At 38.6% G+C, this 22,121-nt stretch overlaps 1 protein-coding gene and 1 pseudogene across 14 annotated transcripts in view; both read right to left on the reverse strand.

Annotated features, from left to right (window-relative positions):
- CADPS (calcium dependent secretion activator) overlaps window positions 1–22,121 on the reverse strand; it is a 475,048-nt gene that overhangs the window by 366,978 nt on the left and 85,949 nt on the right. For all 14 annotated transcript variants that reach the window (XM_034956809.3, XM_034956818.3, XM_055110096.2 and 11 more), the window contains exon 2: window positions 2,804–2,917. In XM_034956809.3, coding sequence (XP_034812700.1) covers window positions 2,804–2,917 — 114 coding nt within the window. The remainder of the gene's footprint in view (window positions 1–2,803; window positions 2,918–22,121) is intronic.
- On the reverse strand, window positions 15,289–20,315 carry LOC129397542 (large ribosomal subunit protein eL14-like; annotated as a pseudogene).

Here is a 22,121-nt window from a genome sequence, read left to right on the forward strand (position 1 = left end):
AGAAACCATTACATTCTTCCTGAAAATGGTTCCAGTGCAGCTGAGCCCTTACTCAGGTGCCAGAGATGGTGGCTGTCGTAAGCCTTATCCCCCCAGTCTATTTCACCCCCATCCACTGTGACTGACTCAAGAAGGGACATATGATCCATGTCAGTCCAACAAAGTCACCCCATGTCTTTGCTAGGGAGCTCAGCAGGGGTGTTCTGTTTGCTCCTGGAGGTGCTAAACTGGTAGGATGTGCCTGGGGCTGCCAAGGTCTTCCACATGGAGAGAAGCTGACCAAGAAGGAAGTCAACACAGGGATGAGTACAGTGGAGAGGTGGGGGGAAGATACCCATCCCGCTGGTAACTTTGGAGCCTCTGGATCCAGCCATGGCTGAAGCCAGGCCTACTCGTGGACTTTTAAGTTAATTGAGGAAATAAATCTCTTTTTAGGGTTATCCAGTATGACCTAGGTATCAGTCACTTATAATCCATAGAGTCCTGACTAAGACAGGGGCCAACAGAGAAGCAATTGGAACCCAGAGCTGGGTAGAGGAAGAGACATCAGCTTCTCCATAGCCCAAGGATGAAGGGGAAAGGAGAAAGGAAGATGTAATCAACTTGGAGAGCTCCCAAGTAAAGTGTTAACCCTGATCTCCTGATAGAGAAACTTCACTTTAGAGGATTAGACTTCCCTGGAAAAGTGAATCTAAGACTCTCCAAAGTATTTACTAATGAAGACAGCAGTTAGATCATTAATACCCCACATCCTTTCTTATGTTACTCAAATGCTAACATTAAATATTCAGTAATTTCTCAATGCCTGTATTCTTACCAGACAAAAAAAGAAACTGTTTCCAATAAACTAGCCACTATAGAGGAAAACATTGGGATCACTGTAGATGTAATGGTAATTTCCAGAGACTCATTAGCACCTTGATGACTATTAATTTTCACATTTAATTAATAGATAGAAATGACACTTTCTTTTAATTTATGCCATTAGTCAAATGAGCTTTCTAATTAAGATTTGCAACGTATAAATTTATAAACTCTGGTGAATGACTCTAAATATGGAGAACTATGGATAGGGGTCTGCTTGACCTGACAAGGGTTCTGCCATTACTCTCCCATTGGCTTCCAGAACTTGAACAAAGAGGGAAAATTAATTTCATTCCCAGGCAGTTTCTAAACAAAACCTTTGTTAAATATATTCAAGTTATTCACTATCATATATCACTGTGATTCCAAATCTCATTTCTAGTCCCCATGAAATTCAGCCAAAAAACTGTACCACATCAGATAAAGCAGCAAGTTTGACACTCATTGGCGATAATGAATGATACTTGTAAAATTTTAAAAGATTTAAATTTGGACAACTATAAAAACAAATTTGACTTCTAAAATAGATCCAAATAAAAATTTCATGAAGAAAATGGTGTAAAAGGAGTCTGTGATTGGTCCCAGCGAACGTCACAAAGATTGTTTACTATTAAATGCTAATTAGCAAACCAATCAATAATATTTTCACAAGATCTAATTGCAGTCTTACTCTCTCCATGAAGGAAGGAGTCAAGTGCTTTAGCAAGTGGGAAGAAGAGTTTTGCCAAATCAGGATTTTGCCTCTACTGAGGCTTCAATCAATTAACATATTGAAAGCATCTGTTGTGGGCTGAATCAGATGGGCAGACTAAGTACGTGCTTAGAGCACCAGCAAAGCAGGCACACCAACATTTTTGTTTTGAAATAATTTTCTATCTAATAAATAAAGGAAACAAGGAAGGAAGGAAATCAATGAAACAATCCCGGGGGAAAATCAGATTTTGTTACATTTTTCTTATACCTATCTTCAAGTTTACCATTATTACTGTGAATTGTATATAGCAGCATATCATAAGCTTTCAGTGCCTAGGAGCTGGTCTCTAATGGTTGTCATCTAACCTTGACAATGTATAAGACATTTGGGGCATAGGATTCCAAACACAGAGAGTATTTACCTGGTTCACATTAAAATAGGTTAATATAAAGTAAAATGTCACTCAGTGACCAAATAATCATATTTGAAAATATGCATATGAGGAAAGCATTGCCAATAGGAAGGTGTGGCATGTCCACTTCATAATGGTGTAGAAATAATAGCCAATATGCACACTGAGATAGAGCACTTAACAAAATTTAAAAATATTTGCAGAAATACAAATCCACTTTACTGATAAGCTTCTGAGGTCTGGTGGTGAAAATTTACCTGTAATACATACTCAGAACATATTCTCTCTTTTGTAGATTTTCTCTAGAGAACAGCACTGCATTTTGGACAGTGGTTCCAGCTCCAGAAAAGAAAGCAGCATTTTAAAAAAAAGAATAAGGAAGTTCATGAAGCCACCATCCTTGGGAGGTGCTAACATCCTTTAAAAATGGTGTAAGTGGTGAGAAAAATGTTCCTGACTCAAAGTCACAGGTTGTGATTTTTCATAGCTGTGTGACCTTGAGTAATTAATTTAACCTCTCTGAGCCTCAGCCTCTTCATCAGTAAAATGGAAATACAATCAGACCTAATTCATAAGACTGTTATATCTTGTATGAAAAACACTCAGTATATTGCCTGGTATAAAATTCCGTTGTTAAATAGTAGCTTACATTTAGTTTTCCCCTAAACAAAATACTGTTATTTCTTAACACTGTAACAAATCACCAACCCATTTGCCTTAGGAAGGATGATCCTGTAGTAAACCAAAACGATTGTCCCCATTGCCCTGCAGCTCAGACTCCCCAGGCCTAGGGCTTGAGTGGTCTTGGCATTCTTCTGAACAGTGATTCTCACCTCATAGTAACTCTGCACAGCGTTCATGAAGGCTTCGTCAGCCATGATCTGGGTTTCCCCATTGAGGAAAGCCTGAAACCGGTCCTTGACTGTCTGCAGCTGCTGTTTGCTGATCTGTAAGAAACAGAAAAAGAGGGAAATGTGAGAACTTGTTCTAGACAAGGATCATGGATACTTTATGCTGAAGATGCCAGACCCATTGGTGTATTGGAGCTGGCTTGTACAGGTGTGTGACAGCTGATTAGTGAATCTGTGGAAACTTCTGTGAGCCAGTGTTAAACACAGCCGTTATTTTAAAATAATATATAAATAAATTATATTAAAAACAAAGTTAATACACTTTTAATACTTAAAATTCATTGCCTCCTAGTTATTTTACCACATTTCACTTTTATCAGTGCTTTTGAGGTTACTTACACCTATGGTATTTGCATGAGGGAAATTCTATATAAAGGAGTGCTACCACCCATCTCTTCCCAGCTCCACATTCAGTGTTGTCTCATTGGCAGCTTCATGTCAGCCAAGGTGGGAATATTTATACCATGGAAATTGGCAAATGCTACAAAACAGTTTTTTTTTTTCCCCTCCTGAGAGATGGTTGTTAAACATGTAACAGCAAACACAGCACTGCACATGCCCCTCTGGTGGTCTGAAATACCTTGATGAATGCAGTATGACCATATGCAGAGGTTTTCAAACTTTATTGTTGTTGGTACATCCATGATCACATGACAGATGATGTTTGGGTACAGGATATACTTCCGGGATGTGGCATAGAGAATTTGGGTACTAGGTTATGTACAATTCCTTGCCTATCAATCCCACCTTTCTTTCTTAGGAAAACATTCCTAAAAGATTCATACTCATTCCTCCTCCTCACCCCTTATCTGGCTCTATCCTACCATCCATCAGGTATCAATGCAGGCAGCACTAATTTATGAAGCCCTTCCCAGCCCCTAGGCTAGGGGCAGGTCTTCCTGCTATGTGATTCCACAGCACAGTGTTTATTTAACTGCTTGATGATGATTAAATTTGTTACATGAGGTGTCTTTTCTTGCTATCTTATTCATCGAAGTTTTCCCAGGGCATAGCTAACTGCCTTATATGTGCCAGACACTCAGGGCTGATTACATGAATGAATGAATGGAGTGTATGCAAGACATGTTATTTTCAGGTATCTTTTCATTGGTTCTAATTTATATAAAATATGTATATTAACAAGTCAGCCAAAACTTTGCTGTTTTAAAAGTTAAAAACTTTTAACTTGAAAAAGTTAAACTTTTTGTAAAAAGTTAAACTTTTTGTAAAAAGTTAAACTTTTTGTAAAAAGTTAAACTTTTTGTAAAAAGTTAAACTTTTTGTAAAAAGTTAAACTTTTTGTAAAAAGTTAAACTTTTTGTAAAAAGTTAAACTTTTTGTAAAAAGTTAAACTTTTTGTAAAAAGTTAAACTTTTTGTAAAAAGTTAAACTTTTTGTAAAAAGTTAAACTTTTTGTAAAAAGTTAAACTTTTTGTAAAAAGTTAAACTTTTTGTAAAAAGTTAAACTTTTTGTAAAAAGTTAAACTTTTTGTAAAAAGTTATGCTTTATAATTGATCATGAGAAACTACCTCTGTGAACCACTGTTCTAGTGGAAAAAGTAAGATCAGTCGAGTAGCAGTTCTGTCGGCCACTGTGTCATCTGGAAAAAGCGACTTATATTCTGCATTGACCTGAGAGTGAAGAGCCAGCCTTTCGGATCAGGGCTGGGTTTAAATAAATTTTATCTCGTCCTTAGTTTTCTCACTTGGAAAATGATGGTAATTCTAATTACCCATTGTCCTGGGATAGTTATAGTTATTCAATAACATAACGAGTTCTTTTAAAAATTTTAAAGTTTTTATATAAATCCAAGTGATTTTACCGTTAGAGTCAATATAATTAGCAAATAAAGTTTAAAGCTTTAGGAGACACAAAGCCAGCATGAGTTTTGACTCAGTCAAGAAACAAAAACAAAACAGAATTTTGTTTGTGACACAGATGGAAGCTGGGTGCTTTCATTAATTTTTGTACCTTTGGAAGAAGTTGGGGAATAGTGAAGTCAAGGGTAGATTAAAAGGGGTTAGAAATTTATCAGACTCATATTTGTTACATTCTAGGGCACCACTATTCAATGTTAGCCACATGTATAATTTTAAGTTTTATAGTAGCCACATTAAAAAAATAGAAACAAGTGAAATGAATTTTGATACACTTTACTTAACCCAATATAGCCAAAATAACCTTTCAACATGTAATCAGTATTTAAATTATTAATGAGACAGTTTACGTTTTAAAAATGCTATGCCTTTGGAATCTGGTGTAGTTTACTCTTACAACATATCTCAATTCAGAGTAACCAAACTGCAGGTGTTCAACAGCCACATGTGGCTAGTGGCTATTGCACTGGACCAGTTCAGACCTAAAGCATGGCATAAACTCACTTCTAAGTTGCTTAAGCTTTCCTGCTCTGACCCATGGAGCAGAGCACATATTGATATGTGAAACTGAAGAGAAAATCACAGTTATTTTTTATGTGCTTGAAACCATTTGAACTGAAATATTAGGTAGCAGTTGATTTGCTCATAAAAATGATACCCATAACATACATTTATTTTAAGCAGGCCAGCTTTCATCTAGTTCACAAATCCTAACAGTATAGGACCAACCAAGGCATCTCACAGGATTTCTTGCTCAGAATTCCTTCTAAAACAGTGTGAATACCAGCTTTGCGTGATTTTGGGAGTGGGGTGGGATGATGGGGCAGGAGAGGAATGGAGGCCTATAGACCTCGCTTTTGTCTTAAATGATATAAGTAATTGAAATAAAATTATGCACATACCATATGAATGATCAAGATTGATTGTTGACCCAGGCCAAATCTATTATCTGTCTAACCTTTCCTTAAATAAGCATGGTGCTCATTTAGTTAAGAAATATTTATAGAGCACCCACCCTCTGCCCAGCCCTGCACCAGACACTAAGGGTTCAGTGGTCAACACACTCAACCCCTGATCTCACCTGTTACTTCTTAGGGCTGGGCACTAAGGAATCAAAAGAAATAAGGGCTTTTCTTCAGGGATCTTATAGTCTAGGTGGAGAGGAAAAGGCAAACAAAAAAGCACATAAAATTATGATTCAGGATTTCAGAGAAGAGAAAATACAGAATATAAAACTCTCAAAGGAGAAGGGAGCTAAGGAACTTCAGGAACATTAATTTTAATCAAGTTCAGAGAACACACATCGCAAAGCCACACAAAGCATCCCTTGCTTTCCTAGTCGCATTAAGCTCTCAGCAGGAGAGTTGGGGGCATGGACTTCAGCGGCAGAACTTTGTTTATGTCTGGGTTTTGCCCCCTACTGGTTTACAATTCACTACTTTTCTCACCGCTAATTCAACAAGCCTAGTGTTTATTTACTCAACTCACTAGCCATGTCTCCCTGGGCAAATGACTAACCTCTCTAAAGCTCAGTTTTCTCATTTGTAAAATGGGGCCAATACTGACCTCATAGGGTTGTTGTGAGGATTAAGATAAGCAAAATACTCACTGCAGAACTTAGCACAGGATGAATGCTCAATACATCTTAGCTACTGTGATGATTAATTCTCATCTTTTTTTTTTAAACAAACAAACAAAAAAACAGAGTCTCACTGTTGCCCATGCTGGAGTGCAGTGGTGTGATCAAGGCTCACTGCAACCTCCACCTCCTGGGTTCAAGTGATTCTCGTGCCTCAGCCTCCCAAGTAGCTGGGACTATGGGTGTGTGCCTCTACACCTGGCTAATTTTTGTATTTTTAGTAGAGATGAGGTTTCACCATGTTGGCCAGGCTGGTCTCGAACTCCTGACTTCAGGTGATCCACCTGCCTCGGCCTCCCAAAGTGCTGGAATTATAGGAGTGAACCACTGTGGCCACCCTAATTCTCATCTTTGAGTGTTTGCACATACTGTTCCCTTGAAAATGCCTGCCTCTGGGGACATTTCACATGTACACATCTTTAAATTTAGTGCATGTGCTCCCTTCCAGACTCCCCAGGTGGAGGTCGCTATTTTCTCAGCATTTTGTTCACAGTCCTATGGGTGCATGTTTTATGTGGCGAAGTAGTTATTTATTTAAACTCAAGTGCTCAGAGGCAGAATCATGAGTCAGGAGTTGAGCGCACAGGCTTGGGGTCCAAGAGACACAGGTTCAAGTCCTGGTGATACCACTCACTTCCAGGCTGCATGACCTTAGGCAAGCTACTTTCCCTAAGCCTTGGTTCCTCATTAAAAAATTTGGATGATAAAACTGACCTCGCAAAGTTGCTAAAAAGATGAAAAGGAAATGGGGTAATATACTTCAAGATCTTAGCACATGGCCTGGCATAAAAGAAGAGCCAAATGATAAACTCAATGGGCTCCAAGGCCCTGCATGACATACTCTGACTTTGACTTGCTCCACTTTGCTCTTTACTTACTCTGGTCTCCAGCACACTGGTGTCTTTTTTACTTCTCAACTGTGCCCCGACTTTTCTTGCCTGAGAGCCTTTGCTCTTGCTGTTCCCTTTACTAGGGATGCTCTTCTGGTTTTCCCCATGGTTGGCCCCTTAGGATTCAGCCAAGCCAGCATCTCCTGGGAAGCTCTTCCCTGACCATTCCATCTACAGTAATGTTCTCCCAGATAATCTCTGTCACAGTGCCCTGCAACCTGAGCATTTCCTGCACAGTCATTATCACAGTTAGCACTTATCTTCTCTAAGTTAAAATTATTTAATTATAACAGGTACATAGAAAAATATACTTTATCAGCACAGAATATGAGGAATTCCTTTTTTGTTTGTTTGTTTGTTTTTTGAGACAGAGTCTTGCTCTGTTGCCCAGGCTGGAGTGCAGTGGTGCCATGTCAGCCCACTGCAAACTCCGCCTCCTAGGTTCAAGTGATTCTCCTGTCTCAGCCTCCTGAGTAGCTGGAATTACAGGCAAGCACCACCACGCCCAGCTAATTTTTGTATTTTTAGTAAAGATGGGGTTTTGCCATGTTGATCAGGCTGGTCTTGAACTCCTGGCCTCAAGTGATCCACCTGCCTTGACCTCCCAAAGTGCTGGGATTATAAGCGTGAGCCGTCATGCCCAATCGGTATAAGAGATTCTCACAAAGTAAACTTTTCCAGATAACAAACTTTCATATCAAGATAAACAACGTTACCCAGACCCCAGAAGCTCCTGGATATTCCCAAAGTCATTGCTCCCTCCAAAAGTGACCACTAGCCTGACTTCTATTATCACAGATGAGTGTTGCCTGTTTTTGAACTTGGTGTCAATACGATCATACATGATGAGATTCATCTCTGTGGTTAGAAGTAGCAATAGCTGGTCCCTTCTCACTGCTGGGTAGTATCCCATTTTACAGGTATACCACAATTTATCCATTTTCCTATGATGCATATTAGGGCCTTCTTTATTTTAAAATTATAACTACTTTTCATTATCTATCTCTCCACAAGAATATATGTTTCACAAGTACAAGGACCATATCTGTCTTGTTCACTGTTGTACTTCTTGTTTATAGCTGTACACATACGTCTCATTTGCTGCTGTGCACACAGTGAGCTCTCAGCGAATGTTTGCTGAGTGAATACATGAGCCTATTAAGGACTTAATGTATACCAGGCACAGTGTTAGGCTCTGGCCATATAACAGTATCAAGGCACAATCTTAGCTCTCGAATTTCTCACAATTGAGTCAGAAATCGCATACTCAGCTTTGACTTCTTAACACCCTTTGCCAATTGCATGAGTGAATGAAAATCTTACTTAGAAGCTTGCAAAAGCCAGTCTAAGAATCAACTGTGGGACAGAGTTTGTCTCTGGTTCAAAGTTAACTGACTTAGATAGGATTGAACCCAAAAGGTGACCTTGCACGAATAAACTGAAATAATTGGCCCAGAGTAGCTGACAGTACAACTCTAAATAAACAAATGGGCTTCGATGAGCCACTTAGAGAGAGAATCCTCCTAAAATAGAAGTCCATCTAAAAGCATTGAATATGTATAGAAACCACTTGTACATCAAGGTCAGAATTCAGAATTGCAGTAATGAATTCCAAGCAGAAAACCTGAAAAGATGGAAGGTGATTATTGTAGAAGAAAGTGCTGCAGCAGCGTTTGCTAGAACTATTCAAGCATTCTTGGTTCCATCTACCTCATTAACCAAGGCCTGAAAATTCCCACTACATTTCAGACAGTTTGTAATTTACTGAAGCATTCTGGAGAAGCATGAAATGTGATCTGCAGTGAGGAGAAAACGGCATGTTCTAAGTGTCGGTCTCAGGAGAGGCAATGTTGAAGTCAGAGCAAGCTCAGGTCACATGCTAGCTTTGCTATGAGACCTTGGTCAAGTAATTGGTTTGGGTTTTTCCTCTGTAAATAGGGGAAAGCAATATCTACTTTACAGAGTCTTTGTGAAAACTAGGTGGGATAATATACGTATAATATATATATGTATAATACATGTAATAATATATAGCATAGTATCCGGCACAGAGTAAGGACTCAATAATAAAAACAATACAGGAAGTATAATTTTTTCCCTATCATTTATCTTCTGTCTTCTTTCAATGCTTTTTTTATTTACTCAGCCTTTTGAAGGTATCACTGATGTGGTATTCCTTACCTCATTCTTTCTTGGCCCTTCTAGTTTAGAGGCTGGAAAGTCAATTACTCCCCTCCCAGTATCGCTTGCTATTATGGGTGGCCATGTAACAGATGCAGAAAACTACTGGGGGCATCTTCTGGAGAAATATTTGAAATCCTCATGAAAATGAACATACTTGGTGGTATAATCCTTTTCTTTCCTGCTGCCCCTTCTTCTGCTGAGAATACAAATCGATTGTCTATAGCCATGGTATCTATCTCATGACCATCCAGGAAAGGCTAAGAGCATCGCAGAAATGTGGTCCTTACATTTCTGGGTGGCTGAACAAATGTTTGTAAACACCCATCTCTGGTTTTCTCATTATGTGAGAAAAAATAAATATATTTCTATTTGTTCAAGTCACTGTATGTTTTCTCTTACTGGCAGCCAGATGCATTCCTAATGGATACACTTGGCTTACAATAGTCATGGAAGAATGCATACTTACTAAGATGCTTATTGGTTAATACATCTCCTATTGCAACAGCAACTGTATCAGAAAGAAGGGAGAAGCAATGCTTACTGTAAAAGAAGGAACCTCAAATAGCAGCATTCTAAGCATAGGCAGCAATGAGTAGAAAAATATCTTTGGGTGTATGGAGATGTTCCAGTTATACGCATAAATTAGGTCCTTTTCTACTTAAAGTATAATGTCAGCATTGTATATTGCAATTTTTAATATAAGCCATGCTTTTTCTTTTTAAAAAAGAAATCGTCTGGGAAAAAAGAGACAGGTTTTTAAAGCTTTTCTTTATTATAGATAACTGGAAAAAATGTCAACTCCACAAGTGTATAAAAATCATCAGCTAATCTAGAGAGATTAGGGCAATGTTTATTTAATTTCTTTTTCTTGAAGACTTCAAAAATTTATATTGGGCCATGAATTTTATTAACAAATAAAATATGCCCTTTCTACAATCAGACTAAATATTTTCTACTCTAAAGGAAGCCCTGCTTTTAGAAAATTTAGAAATCGCATCATCTTAACCAAATATTTACTTATTTACATAAAGTTCTTCTCACCTTTTATATTATATATGTATATTTACGTAACATACTCTGAAAAAGGCATTTTAAGTGACTTTTATTTAGCTTGAAGAAAAAAATCTGACAGACTTTATCACGGCAAAATATAAATGAGTAATTCTGAAATGCAAGTTGAAGGGGGAAAAACATATTGAAGGTGGGGAGAATTACGATGAGGCTGTTATCCTAGACTTCCCTTGGGAACATGGTTTCCCAAAATCCAACTACTCAAATAATAATTCAATTATTGAAGTAATGCTCCCATGAGTATGTCCTCCCCATGTACTAACTGTACTATTCACTTTTTGTTTTTGCATTAAACATACATCAAATCACTTTCTTCTAAGCAATAATATCCAAAACCATAAGCTTTATGTAGTTTTATGTAGTAGCTATTGTTAAATTAGATATGTTCTATCCTCTTGCCTACCTCTACCACATTTTACAAAGTGTTTCTTTAGAAAAAATGTAAAATTCTGCTATATATAACAATTCTTGCTCATTTTAAAAAAATGTAGGGTAGCAACTGAATATAAGTTAATTACTACTTTTAAAAAATGAGCTCAATTTTAAAATTATTTAATAATAGACCAATCAGCATGCTATTCCTAAAGATCTATTTTTGGGCAGAAGAGAAAGAATAAAGACCTATAAATTGGCCACATGATACTCTAACAAAGAGTTCTATGACCTACAGGGAAATGAACGTGGAGACATGATTTGAACATTGATTAAGATGGGATTGTCCCAGCCAACAATTATCTAGTAGAAGAGGAAAAAAATAGGAAAAATGCATCTAGAAGGTGAGTTGGGGCTAAAGATTGGATTGAAGATCAAAAGAGAAGAGGAAAAGGATCAAAGGGGACGAAAAGAAGAGAAGGAGAAGGAGGTCTACTTTTCACCCTTCCGGCCACAAAGCTCTTAAAAGGTGTTCTTTAGTAGGACAAATGTTCCACCCTTGAACCCGATAACATTAAAAAAAAAGAACATTTTTCCAATTTGGAGGCACTCAGTTAAAAAAAAAAAGAACATATTTTTCCAACTTGGAGGTACTCAGGCAGTACTCACATGGATTCTTCTGGCATGTGGTCAAATAAGGAGTTCTAGAGCCAAAGATCTCATTAAGAGTTAGTTGGCTAGTTGCCATCATTCTCATACTTTTTAATGTCAAGTCTCTTTCCCCTCTTAAAAATCACTGAGGACTGCAAGGAGGTTTTGTTTATGTAAGTTGTTTTACAGCTATTAACAAATACTATAGTGATACTAAAACTGAGGAGTTTAAAATATTAACTCATTAAAAATAACAAACCCATCATATGTTAAACTGAAATAATGCCCTTTTATGAAAATAATATTTTCCAAAACAAAATAATAGTGAAGAAATATCTTTTAGAGATGAGTAGAGGACAGTTAGATCCTCATTTCTTTTTCTGCATTCAATCTGTTGTGAAATGCTGTTTTGGTTGAAGTATATGAAGAAAATCTGGCCTCCTACAGAGAGGTTGCTGGCAAACTGAGAGATATTGTAATAGCCTTTTCAGACAAATGGGATAGTCTTCCTGATACTATACCAAAGCCCAAGTGGTGGTATTTTCTTGAAAGTTAGATGCACTGTAAAATCAGACACCATGTCAGTGAGCTTTTTATACTCAATTACATTAAAACCCATTGATCTGTCTTGCTATTTGAATGAATCTTTTACCCATAAGTGTTTTTTTTTAATTTTTGTTTTGTTTTGTTTTTGAGACAGAGTCTCTCACTCTGTCACTCAGGCTGGAGTGCATAGGTGTGATCTTGGCTCACTGCAACCTCTGCCTCCCAGGTTCAAGCGATTCTCATGCTTTAGCCTCCCAAGTAGCTGGGATTACAGGCATGCACCACCAAGCCCAGTCAATTTTTGTATTTTTTTTTTTTTTTTTTTTTTAGTAGAGATGGGTTTTCACCATGTTGGCCAGGCTGGTTTCAAACTCCTGGCCTCAAACAATCTGCCTGCCTCGGCCTCTGAGAGTGCTGGGATTACAGGCATTAGCCACTGCGCCTGTCCCATAAGTGGTTTTATTTTTTAAAAATCATACATTGGTCATACCAAAAATGAATTCAGTGATTTATGTTAATTTTCCAAATGTTCACACATTTCATCACACAATACATAAAAAATCATATGACTTAATATTGCCACTGATATCAAAAAAATCTTTAGGTATTAAGAAACTGTCCAGATTATGGTGGTGATTGAAATCTCAAATTTTATTATTAGCAAAAAATATTGTCAGTTGTTTTTCTTGAAGTAACAGGCTCCCTCCATTTACTTTCTAGAAAACATCTATGAAATACCTACATTTGTCTGTTGATTGTTTTTCCAAGTAAAAATGATATTCCATTTTTAAAAAAGCCTTGTTAAGTTGGCAACTCAATCAGACAAGTCCCTTCCCATGAGACAACTGTTGTCCTTCCTCGTGCTGCCTGAGTGCTTTATGTATAGTTACCATTTCATTGTATAGAATATTAAAAAGGTGTGTGCCCAAGGATCAACATTTAATAAAATTAACACTTTCTATAGTTTCATCAAGGAAAGTATTCCGTGAAGTTGGCTGTTTTTAAGCAGGAAGTACATGGCCATGACAGATATAATGATTACTAGTACAGTTTGGCACCACTGCCTTGGTTTGTGTGAAAGTACCAGCAGTCTTCCTCATCATTGCTTTTGCATCATTATTGATAATGTTAACATAGTGAGAAAAAAAGCATATAATGTCTTGGCATTACTAGGAAAATCACCTTGCAGACTTCCAGGGTCATGTGGACTATGCTTCCAGAACCACTGCTCTAGTGAATCAATGAATCTGCTAGTAGTGAATCTACTACCAGCAAGGTAGTAGTCAGGAGGAGAGCGCTAGGGTATAGTCTTGGAGAATATAGCATGAGAATATGATAGGCAGAGAACAGAACACAGTACAGGGGCTTGCATGCCAAACTGAGGAGTTGGGCTTTAATTCAAAGAATGGTGGGATAGCATTGAAATGTTTTGCATAGGAGAGTGACATGGTTTAAGAACATGCAGAATTGGCCGGGCACGGTGGATCATGCCTGTAATCCCAGCACTTTGGGAAGCCGAAGCAGGCGGATCACAAGGTCAGGAGATGAAGACCATCCTGGCTAACACAGTGAAACTCCGTCTCTACTAAAAATACAAAAAATTAGCCGGGCATGGTGGCGGGCGCCTGTAGTCCCAGCTACTTGGGAGGCTGAGGCAGGAGAATGGCGTGAACCCGGGAGGCGGAGCTTGCAGTGAGCAGAGATTGCGCCACTGCACTCCAGCATGGACAACAGAGAGAGACTCCATCTCAAAACAACAACAACAACAACAACAACAAAAGCATGCAGAATCAGGGAATAGGAATGAGTTCTGGGGGTTAGCATAGAATCAGGAGAATGTTTCAGGCTTGCTGTGATATTTGAAGAGAGGAGGGCCCTGAATAGTATCTAGAATCTCAGTTTGCAGAGACAGGGATAACTGGGAAAAGAGGAAGGCCGTAGGGAGAAAAGGCGAGAGAGAGATGAGGAGGGCATTCCAGGTTGAGGGTACAAAATGGGTGAGGAAAGACAAGATGAGAAACTGTGGGACCTTCCTGGAGGACACAGCAAGAATCTCTTTTGTCAGTTACAATCTAGACCCTGCCGACTCAAAAAACAAGGATTAGGGGCGGCTGTGTGAGTATGCACAACAGAGGAGTCCAAAAATAAAGTCACAACTATTAGAAATGAAAAGACAGATTGTTCCATTTGGCTGGAGCTCAGATTAAAATACTAGCACAGCAACATATGAAATCACTAAATCACCACACACCATCTTGGGTCTTATAAGGTTTAATAGTGAACTTATCAGTAGCAATTATTTCCAGAGAAAAAGTTGAAAATATCTGAATGCCGTCTATGTACAGGTTATATGTGACGCTAATGTAACATTCACAAACTGTGACCATGAGCTTCACTGAAATTGATTTAGATAAGAACATTATCCTGTCAGCATGAACAGAGAGAGAAGGTACAAGTGATTGGCAGTCGCTTTTCAGGCTGCTGGGGGATGTGGAGGAATGTGGAGACCTTGGCTGGTTGTTCTAACAATCGCCATTCAGGATCCAGAATAGCAGAGAGAAAAAACAGGACAAAGAGTGAAGGTGATCTGAAATTAGGAAATATGAAAAACACAAGTGCACACCCTAATGCAAACTAGGAACTTTAGTTAATAATAATGTATCTGTATTGGCTCATCAACTGTAACAAATAGAGCATGCTAATGCAAGATGTGAATGATGGGGGAAACTGTTGGAGGTAGGGGGATACGGAGTATACGGGAACTCTTCTGTATTTTCTGCTCAATTTTTCTATAAACCTAAAACTCCTCTAAAAAATAAAGTGTATTAGTTAAAGAGACACACACATGTGCACATGGAGACCTTCTACAAAGGGATCCAAACACAGCAGCACACATGATGCAGGCCTAAGCATGCCCAGGGAAGAACAGAAAATTCTATCACTCAAGCCTGTCCTCATATTCAGAAGCAGGAAAGAGTAAAAAGCCATCAGTATTTCTGAGTTTCATCATCTCATGTCTTATGGCAATATGAGCCGGCTGAATTGTACTGAGGTTTCAGAGACTTTTCTCCACTCACAAATGAGTTCTGGCTTATTAAAATGCTATTTATCATTGGCTCCATTCTCCCTCTGTGATTTTATATTATTGATAATTTAAAGGCATCAGTGATTTAATGACTCTTGCTCCATCTGACAGAGAAATAGCTTTGGTTCCTTTTGGAAGCAGTGGAGAGGTTGAACTTTCCTCAGGTTGAGTGACGCCACTTGTCTTATCAATGGACAAACAGTATATATTTCATGTATTGGTAAACACATGGGGATACTCCATGGAATACTACTGCAATCACTTTGGAGATAGCTCCTTTTCCCCTTATAATATTTCGCTGCAAGAAATGTCGAGATCATTGTACCTGTGGTTAGTTAACAATTGTTCAAATTTCATTTTTCAGTAAGTCCATTTTTTAGTAACTCCGCTGACGCATTTTTAAGCTATTAATGCTATTTAAAAGCCTTTCTGCATTTTCCCTTCACTTTCTTCACTTGGCAAAATCTTATTTGTCTATTAAAATGCTACTTCAGATCACTTCTCTCTGAAGGCTCCTTCCAGCCTCTGAATGGTACCTCTTTAGTCTGAACTCCCTCATCCCTGACTCTTGGTATTTATTATATGATTGATATACAGCATGAACTTTAATGTCTGTCTTGCATCAGCATTACCCATGAAGCTTACAGAAAATATTGATGCCTATACACCCACCACAGACCCACTCACTCAGAATGGCTGGGAATAGAAACCCAGGTATGTACAAGTTTAGAAACTTCACGAGCATTTCTGACATAAGCCAAAGTTAAGAGCCATTGCAAGAAACACTTGCTGAACGAACTGAACTATGGTATATTTTTATAAAGGATGAAAGGTATTTCTTATTCTCTTTAGTATGAGTTAAATATTCTGTAACTGCACGTGAAATGGAAACTAGATTTTTCTTTTCCAGAAAGAACATTTACTTTTTTTTTTTTTTAAGATGGAGTCTTGCTCTGTCACCCAATGGCACGATCTCAGCTCACTGCAACCTCCACCTGCCGGGTTCAAGCAATTCTGTCTCAGCTTCTCGAGTAGCTGGGATTACAGGCACATGCCACCATGCCTGGCTAATGTTTATATTTTTAGTACAGATGGGGTTTCGCCATGTTGGCCAGCCTCGTCTCGAACTCGTGACCTCAGGTGATCCACCTACCTCGGCCCCCAAAGTGCTGGGATTATAATAACCTCTTATGCTTTCTTGCCAGATGCCTTTGGAGCTGGTGCTTTTTGGGCTGGAGTGTTTTGACCCTTCTGAGCTTCCAAAGGAGGTACTGCCTTCGGCCTTTTGCTTTCTGGGCAGGAAACTTCTGGGTTGCAGCCTTCTTTCCCGCAGTGGTCATCTTTTTTTCTGGAACTTTAGCAGCAGCACTCTTAATAGCAGGTGCTTTTTTGGGAGACACTTTCAGGAGAGCTGCCTTTTGAAGCTTCTTAATTTCATTCTTGATTATTCTGTTCCTCATTTTGCCTTCATGACTTTAAAATGATCAAAATCTGCCATCTTGGCTTTCCCTTCTCTGGCTTCAATCTTCTTGGCCCATCATGTGGCTGCCCATTTTGTATTGTCTGCCCTCTGCCAGGCTTATGGGACATAATTCTGCTGGGCACTGTGTGGAAACTTGAGGATGAAATCAGTGAGCTGCATGCATTTTAAAGGCATAGGCTGCCTCCTTACCTGAGTGCAAGGTCCACCGACCAAAGCCCCATTCTGATCAATAACATCTACAGTTGTGACCAATTTTCCAGCATAAGGTCCAAGGAAGATGTAGGTTACCTGGCCAACCTCCACGAAGCTCCTCAACACAATGTCAGTGGCATTCAGTGAGAAGGAAACTAGATTTTTCAATGCAGTTTTAGAAGACTAAACTGGGAGACAGTAGATGGTACAGTGAAGCAGATTTAGGGATAACATAAGGATAAAGTTCTGTTATTTGGAACTCTTTAAAAATGAATTAGGCTGCCATTTGATGCAGTTTCTCATCATTGAGAGTATTTGCTTGTTTAGAAGGGATTCATCATTGAACTGAGGGCTAGTGGCTACCACAGCCCCTTGTACATAGAGTTTATGGTACTTTATTTCATAGGGTTTTTTTTCTTCCAGGCTGGTCTCAAACTCCTGGTCTCAGGCAATGTTTCCACCTTGGCCTCCCAAAATGCTGGGATTACAGGCGTGAGCCACTGTGCCTGGCCCCAGGGGTATTTTCCAAATAGAAAAATGATCTAAAACTTGAAAATACAGCCTGGGCAACATAGCAAGATCCCATACCTCAAAACTTTTTCAAAAAATTAGCCAGGCATAGTGGTGCGTGACTGTGGTCCCAGCTACTTCGGAGGCTGAGATGGGAGAATTGTTTGAGCCCAGAAGCTTGAGGCTGCAGTGACCTATGACAGCACCACTGAACTCCAGCCTGGGTGACAGAGACCCATTTCAAAAAAATAAATAAAATTATAAATTAAACTTGAAAATAAAAATAAAAGATAAATGTGTCACCTAGTTTGTGATGAAGAGCATTGTGTAACAAGCTTGGAGAATGAGGTCCTCTCATTCTCCAGAAAAACTCTTAAGTTTGTTTGAATTACTTTTTTCTACTGATTAGGTCCAGACTCTATGAAGCTAGACATTAACTTGTAGAATACTGATAAGTTGCAAATGATTTCTGTCTAGTGGAAAAAAGATGATCCCCCAAATTATAGCATTATTGATCTAATGAACATTAACCAATTTTGAATATAACTCAGCAAACTTATTTTTCCATTCCTTTGCTGGCTGCCTATAAAAATCTCTCATCATTTATTGCTCTTTGAACCAGCTTTTCCATCTTGCTAGTTCCTTCATAAATGAGTTAAATACATCTTTGATAACGGCTCATTAGATATTTATATGAGTCATGTTTTTAACTTTGTGAAAAATATACTTTGACAATATATAAATGACTTATCATAGGGCTTGGCAGTAAAGTGCTATCCAATAAATGTTAGTCGTTATCTATATCTTAGAACTCGTACATTTATTTTTTAAAAAGATACTATTAGGGCTGATACTATTAGGGTACAATTTGCTTCATTATCTGTGATTCTGTCTGCTAATATGAATGAGATATACTCAGATAAGCAACCAAACTTGTGTTGCAGGAGGTGTGTTTTTCTGGGGTAAGAGGACACGTACTACTATATTCACATAAAACATAACCAGGAGACTTGTCCTAGGGCAGACTCCACAATCTCTCTCAGGAATGTTTGCTACCCTGAAGGCTTACAGCAGACAAAGCCACCAGCCCTTTAGCAGCTGAGTTGGCTGCTGCCAAATATAAGAGCAGTGAATCTACTAGCAGGAAGAACTTGAGGCCATGTCAGAATGCATACTCCATGGATACACTCCCATTTAGAAATACAAAAGTCACTCCTCCTTTCAAACCTCCTTTCAAAGAGTAAGTGGATTTGAAGTTGGGTGTGAAGCCCAGAGAAGAGTAGATACGCTGAATCAGCCTCCTGGGCCTCTGACACATCAGCAGAGAAGGGACAATGACACACGTGACTCCCAGCATGGGCAGCCAAGAATCCAGAAGCAGAAATGGACAGGGGAGCAATGTGGGACAAGTATTCTGAAAAGAGCAAGTTAAGTTCTGTTGGGAGGGGCCAAAGGGCTAGAGAGAAAACTAATCCTGGGAGTGAGAACACACCCACGATTGTGTGTGGGGGCACATGGCAGCTGAGGTGATCTGAGACGCCCCATGGAAGCCAGTACTCAAAGCCAAGCAGACGGCAAGATGGTAGGGGAGATACGAAAGCTGCACATTCCAAGTCTTTGCACCTCAAAGACCACCTTTGGAAGCTTGTCTCTTTGATTATGAAAAAATAAAAATAAAAATAAAGGACCACAGCAGGCCTTACAGCCTTCACTTCACTGAAATTCTTCATTTGTATTTGGTCCCCAGAGCCCTCACAATTTGACTGAGACTTTTGAGTTCTAAGAACCTTCTATGAAAAGCTGAATATCAATTTCTAGTCACTCATTTCCTAATGTCTCCCTTTACCACACTCAGTTGACATCTGCTCTCCTGAGAGATCTGGATTTTTGGTGAAGGTTTGGAAGGACAGATGCATCATTCTGGAATGTTGGTTAAAAATATATGTGGAAAGGAGAAGATATCCAAAGGTGGGAGACAGAAAAGAAATACCAGGGGGGGAAAAAGACATTTCCCCCTTCTGGTAATTTTTGTACAAGGTGGGCATTAATGAAGCCTCTCTAAAGTTTAACATCAGGACTTACTGTTCAAATTTCAGAAGCCCTAATTCATCCATCCATCCAGCCAGCCAGCCAGCCACTTATGCACCCATCCACCCACCTGTTCAACTATTTATTAAGCATCACTATGTGCCAAGCACTGTTCTAGGCATTGAAAAGTCAGTGATAATTTAAAAAGCAAACGATCTTGCCCTTTTGGAGCTACCATTCTAGTTGACGATCATGAGGCCCAATGGATGATATGAATTCAAGCCCAACACTTTACTTAATGTGTCATTAAAAGAGGTAAATTTGGACTCACATTTTTTCATGAAGACACCAAAGGGCAAAATGGCTTCATGAGTCAGATTTGGCCATGAATGATGGTCACATTTCTTTCTCTAAAAAGATGTACAGCATTTAAAGAGCAGAAATATTAGATTACATGGGGGCTAAACCCTGGATCAGAGAAAAGTGGCCTTGAAAATTATCTTTGGTGCATAAGCATGGGATTTTAGGAGTTTTGCATATAGTGTAGTATTTCTTTTTTTTTTTTTTTTTTGAGACGGAGTCTTGCTCTGTTGCCCAGGCTGGAGTGCAGTGGCCCGATCTCATCTCACTGCAACTTCTGCCTCCTGGGTTCAAACGATTCTCCTACCTTAGCCTCTCAAGTAGCTGGGATTACAGGTGCCCGCCACCATGCCTGGCTAATTTTTGTATTTTTAGTAGAGATGGGGTTTTGCCATGTTGGCCAGGCTGGTCTCAAACTCCTGACCTCAGGTTATCCACCTGCCTCAGCCTCCGAAAGTGCTGGGATTACAGGCGTGAGCCATTGCACCTGGCCTAGTCTAGCATTTTTTAATATAGCATCTTACATTCCTCCAGAAAATTGCCATGGTTCCAAAAAGAAAACAAATGCTAAAAATGTGTGGCTTTCCTCGCACAAAGGTGACCTAAGTCATCAGTCTGAGACCTGGGCAAGCAATGTCAGTGATGTGTGTTCTCTCTGTTTCCTAGTAAACGGCAAACTCTAGTTTCAAGCACAGGTAGGAATGGTGCACCTCAACTTTTTTTTTTTTTTTTGAACCACTAAGAACTGCTATTGTTTCCTTCTACAGACCCAAGTTCTGAAAGACAACTTCCTAAAACTCTGTATTTATCAAGTAATGGTAAACCAAGACTATTTCTTATTTTTATTAATCTGAGCCTCAGGTTAGCAGTACCTCTACACTGAACTAATTCCAGGTCTGATGTGTTAGCAGTCCTGGGAAAATTGAAAGACAGCAAATATATATTGGGGTTCCCGGGGTCTGGAGCTAGACAACTATGTGGGACTTGAATTCCGGCTCAGCATTTATTAGTTGTGAGACCTTAAGCAATTTTCTTAACCTGTTAGACACAATTATAAAGTTAGGGGAGGCAAGTTAAAAAAGATATATATGTAAGACTATTTGTTAAAGTATTACTTATAATAGCAAATGTCTGTTACTGGGGACTGGTTAAATAACAATTTTGTCTCCACACGCTCAAGTACTGTACAAGTATAAAAGGAGTTGAGAATAGCTTTAGATACTGTTATAGAATGAACTCCATTGGATATTGTTAATTTAAAAATATGAGGTGGAGAAACACATGTATAGCATGGAATTATTTATCTAAGAGAGAAGGAGAGAAATACACACAAATGCATACACGTGTGAATGCACACATGCACACTTACATTACAAAAATGGAAAACAAAGCAAAGCTTAAAACGAAATGATGTCTAGAGTGTGACCTCTGAATACCATTTCCTATGAAACTTAACCAGGGTTCCTTGGAGCAATGGCTGATTTCCTGTCTTAAGCATGAGATGTACATGATGACGCTTATCTTACCGGAAATTGAGGAAGCTATCAAAGACTGCTGGGATTCTATTTAAAAAGGACACAGAAACCAATTAAAGGAGGCTCTCACTGGCCATAGATGGTTTAAGAATGTATAAAAATAATGGCTACACAGTATGTGATGTCAAATTATTTAAATCGTAACATTACTCATAAAACCAAATATATAAATGATCACCTTCCAAGGATGTTAAGGTACCAATACATTATTTTGATAACATAAGTATCAAGCTTTTTGTGTGTGTTTGTGCATACCATATGAATTGCATCTCAGACTACATAAATAATTCATGAGAAAAATTTTCTCTTTATAGGCTTTTTCCAGCTAATACATGAAAAATAGAATGATACTCTTCACCCTGTTGCAACTCCCAATAAAATAACAGATGTAGGCAATTGTCACTGATGGATATTAACAGTCCCCAAAGAGAGAGAACTATTTATTATGTGTCTACTGATGGAAGTACAAATACTGCCTCTGAAGTATTCTTGTAGAAGAATCAAATATTAATGTGATAATCACTGGATCCTATTATCAATTTATGGGGAATGGAGAGAACTATGTTAAATAATACCAACGGGTGTAACCAGCAAAATCCACATTGTGGGAAACTCCCCAAGAAAAATGATCTAGTATCTTAAAGAAAAGAATGCAAGCAAAAAAAAAAAAATAGGGAGAGAGAAATTCTATAGATTAAAAGATACACAAGGGCCATATCAATCCATTGCAAAGTATGCAGCTCATTTGGAACCTGATTTGAATGAGTGAACTAGAAAATATTTGTGAGATCTTTAAGGAAGTTGTAAACTGACTGA

The sequence above is a fragment of the Pan paniscus genome, chromosome 2 (genome assembly GCF_029289425.2).
Source record: "Pan paniscus chromosome 2, NHGRI_mPanPan1-v2.0_pri, whole genome shotgun sequence".
Taxonomy (NCBI): Eukaryota; Metazoa; Chordata; class Mammalia; order Primates; family Hominidae; genus Pan; species Pan paniscus.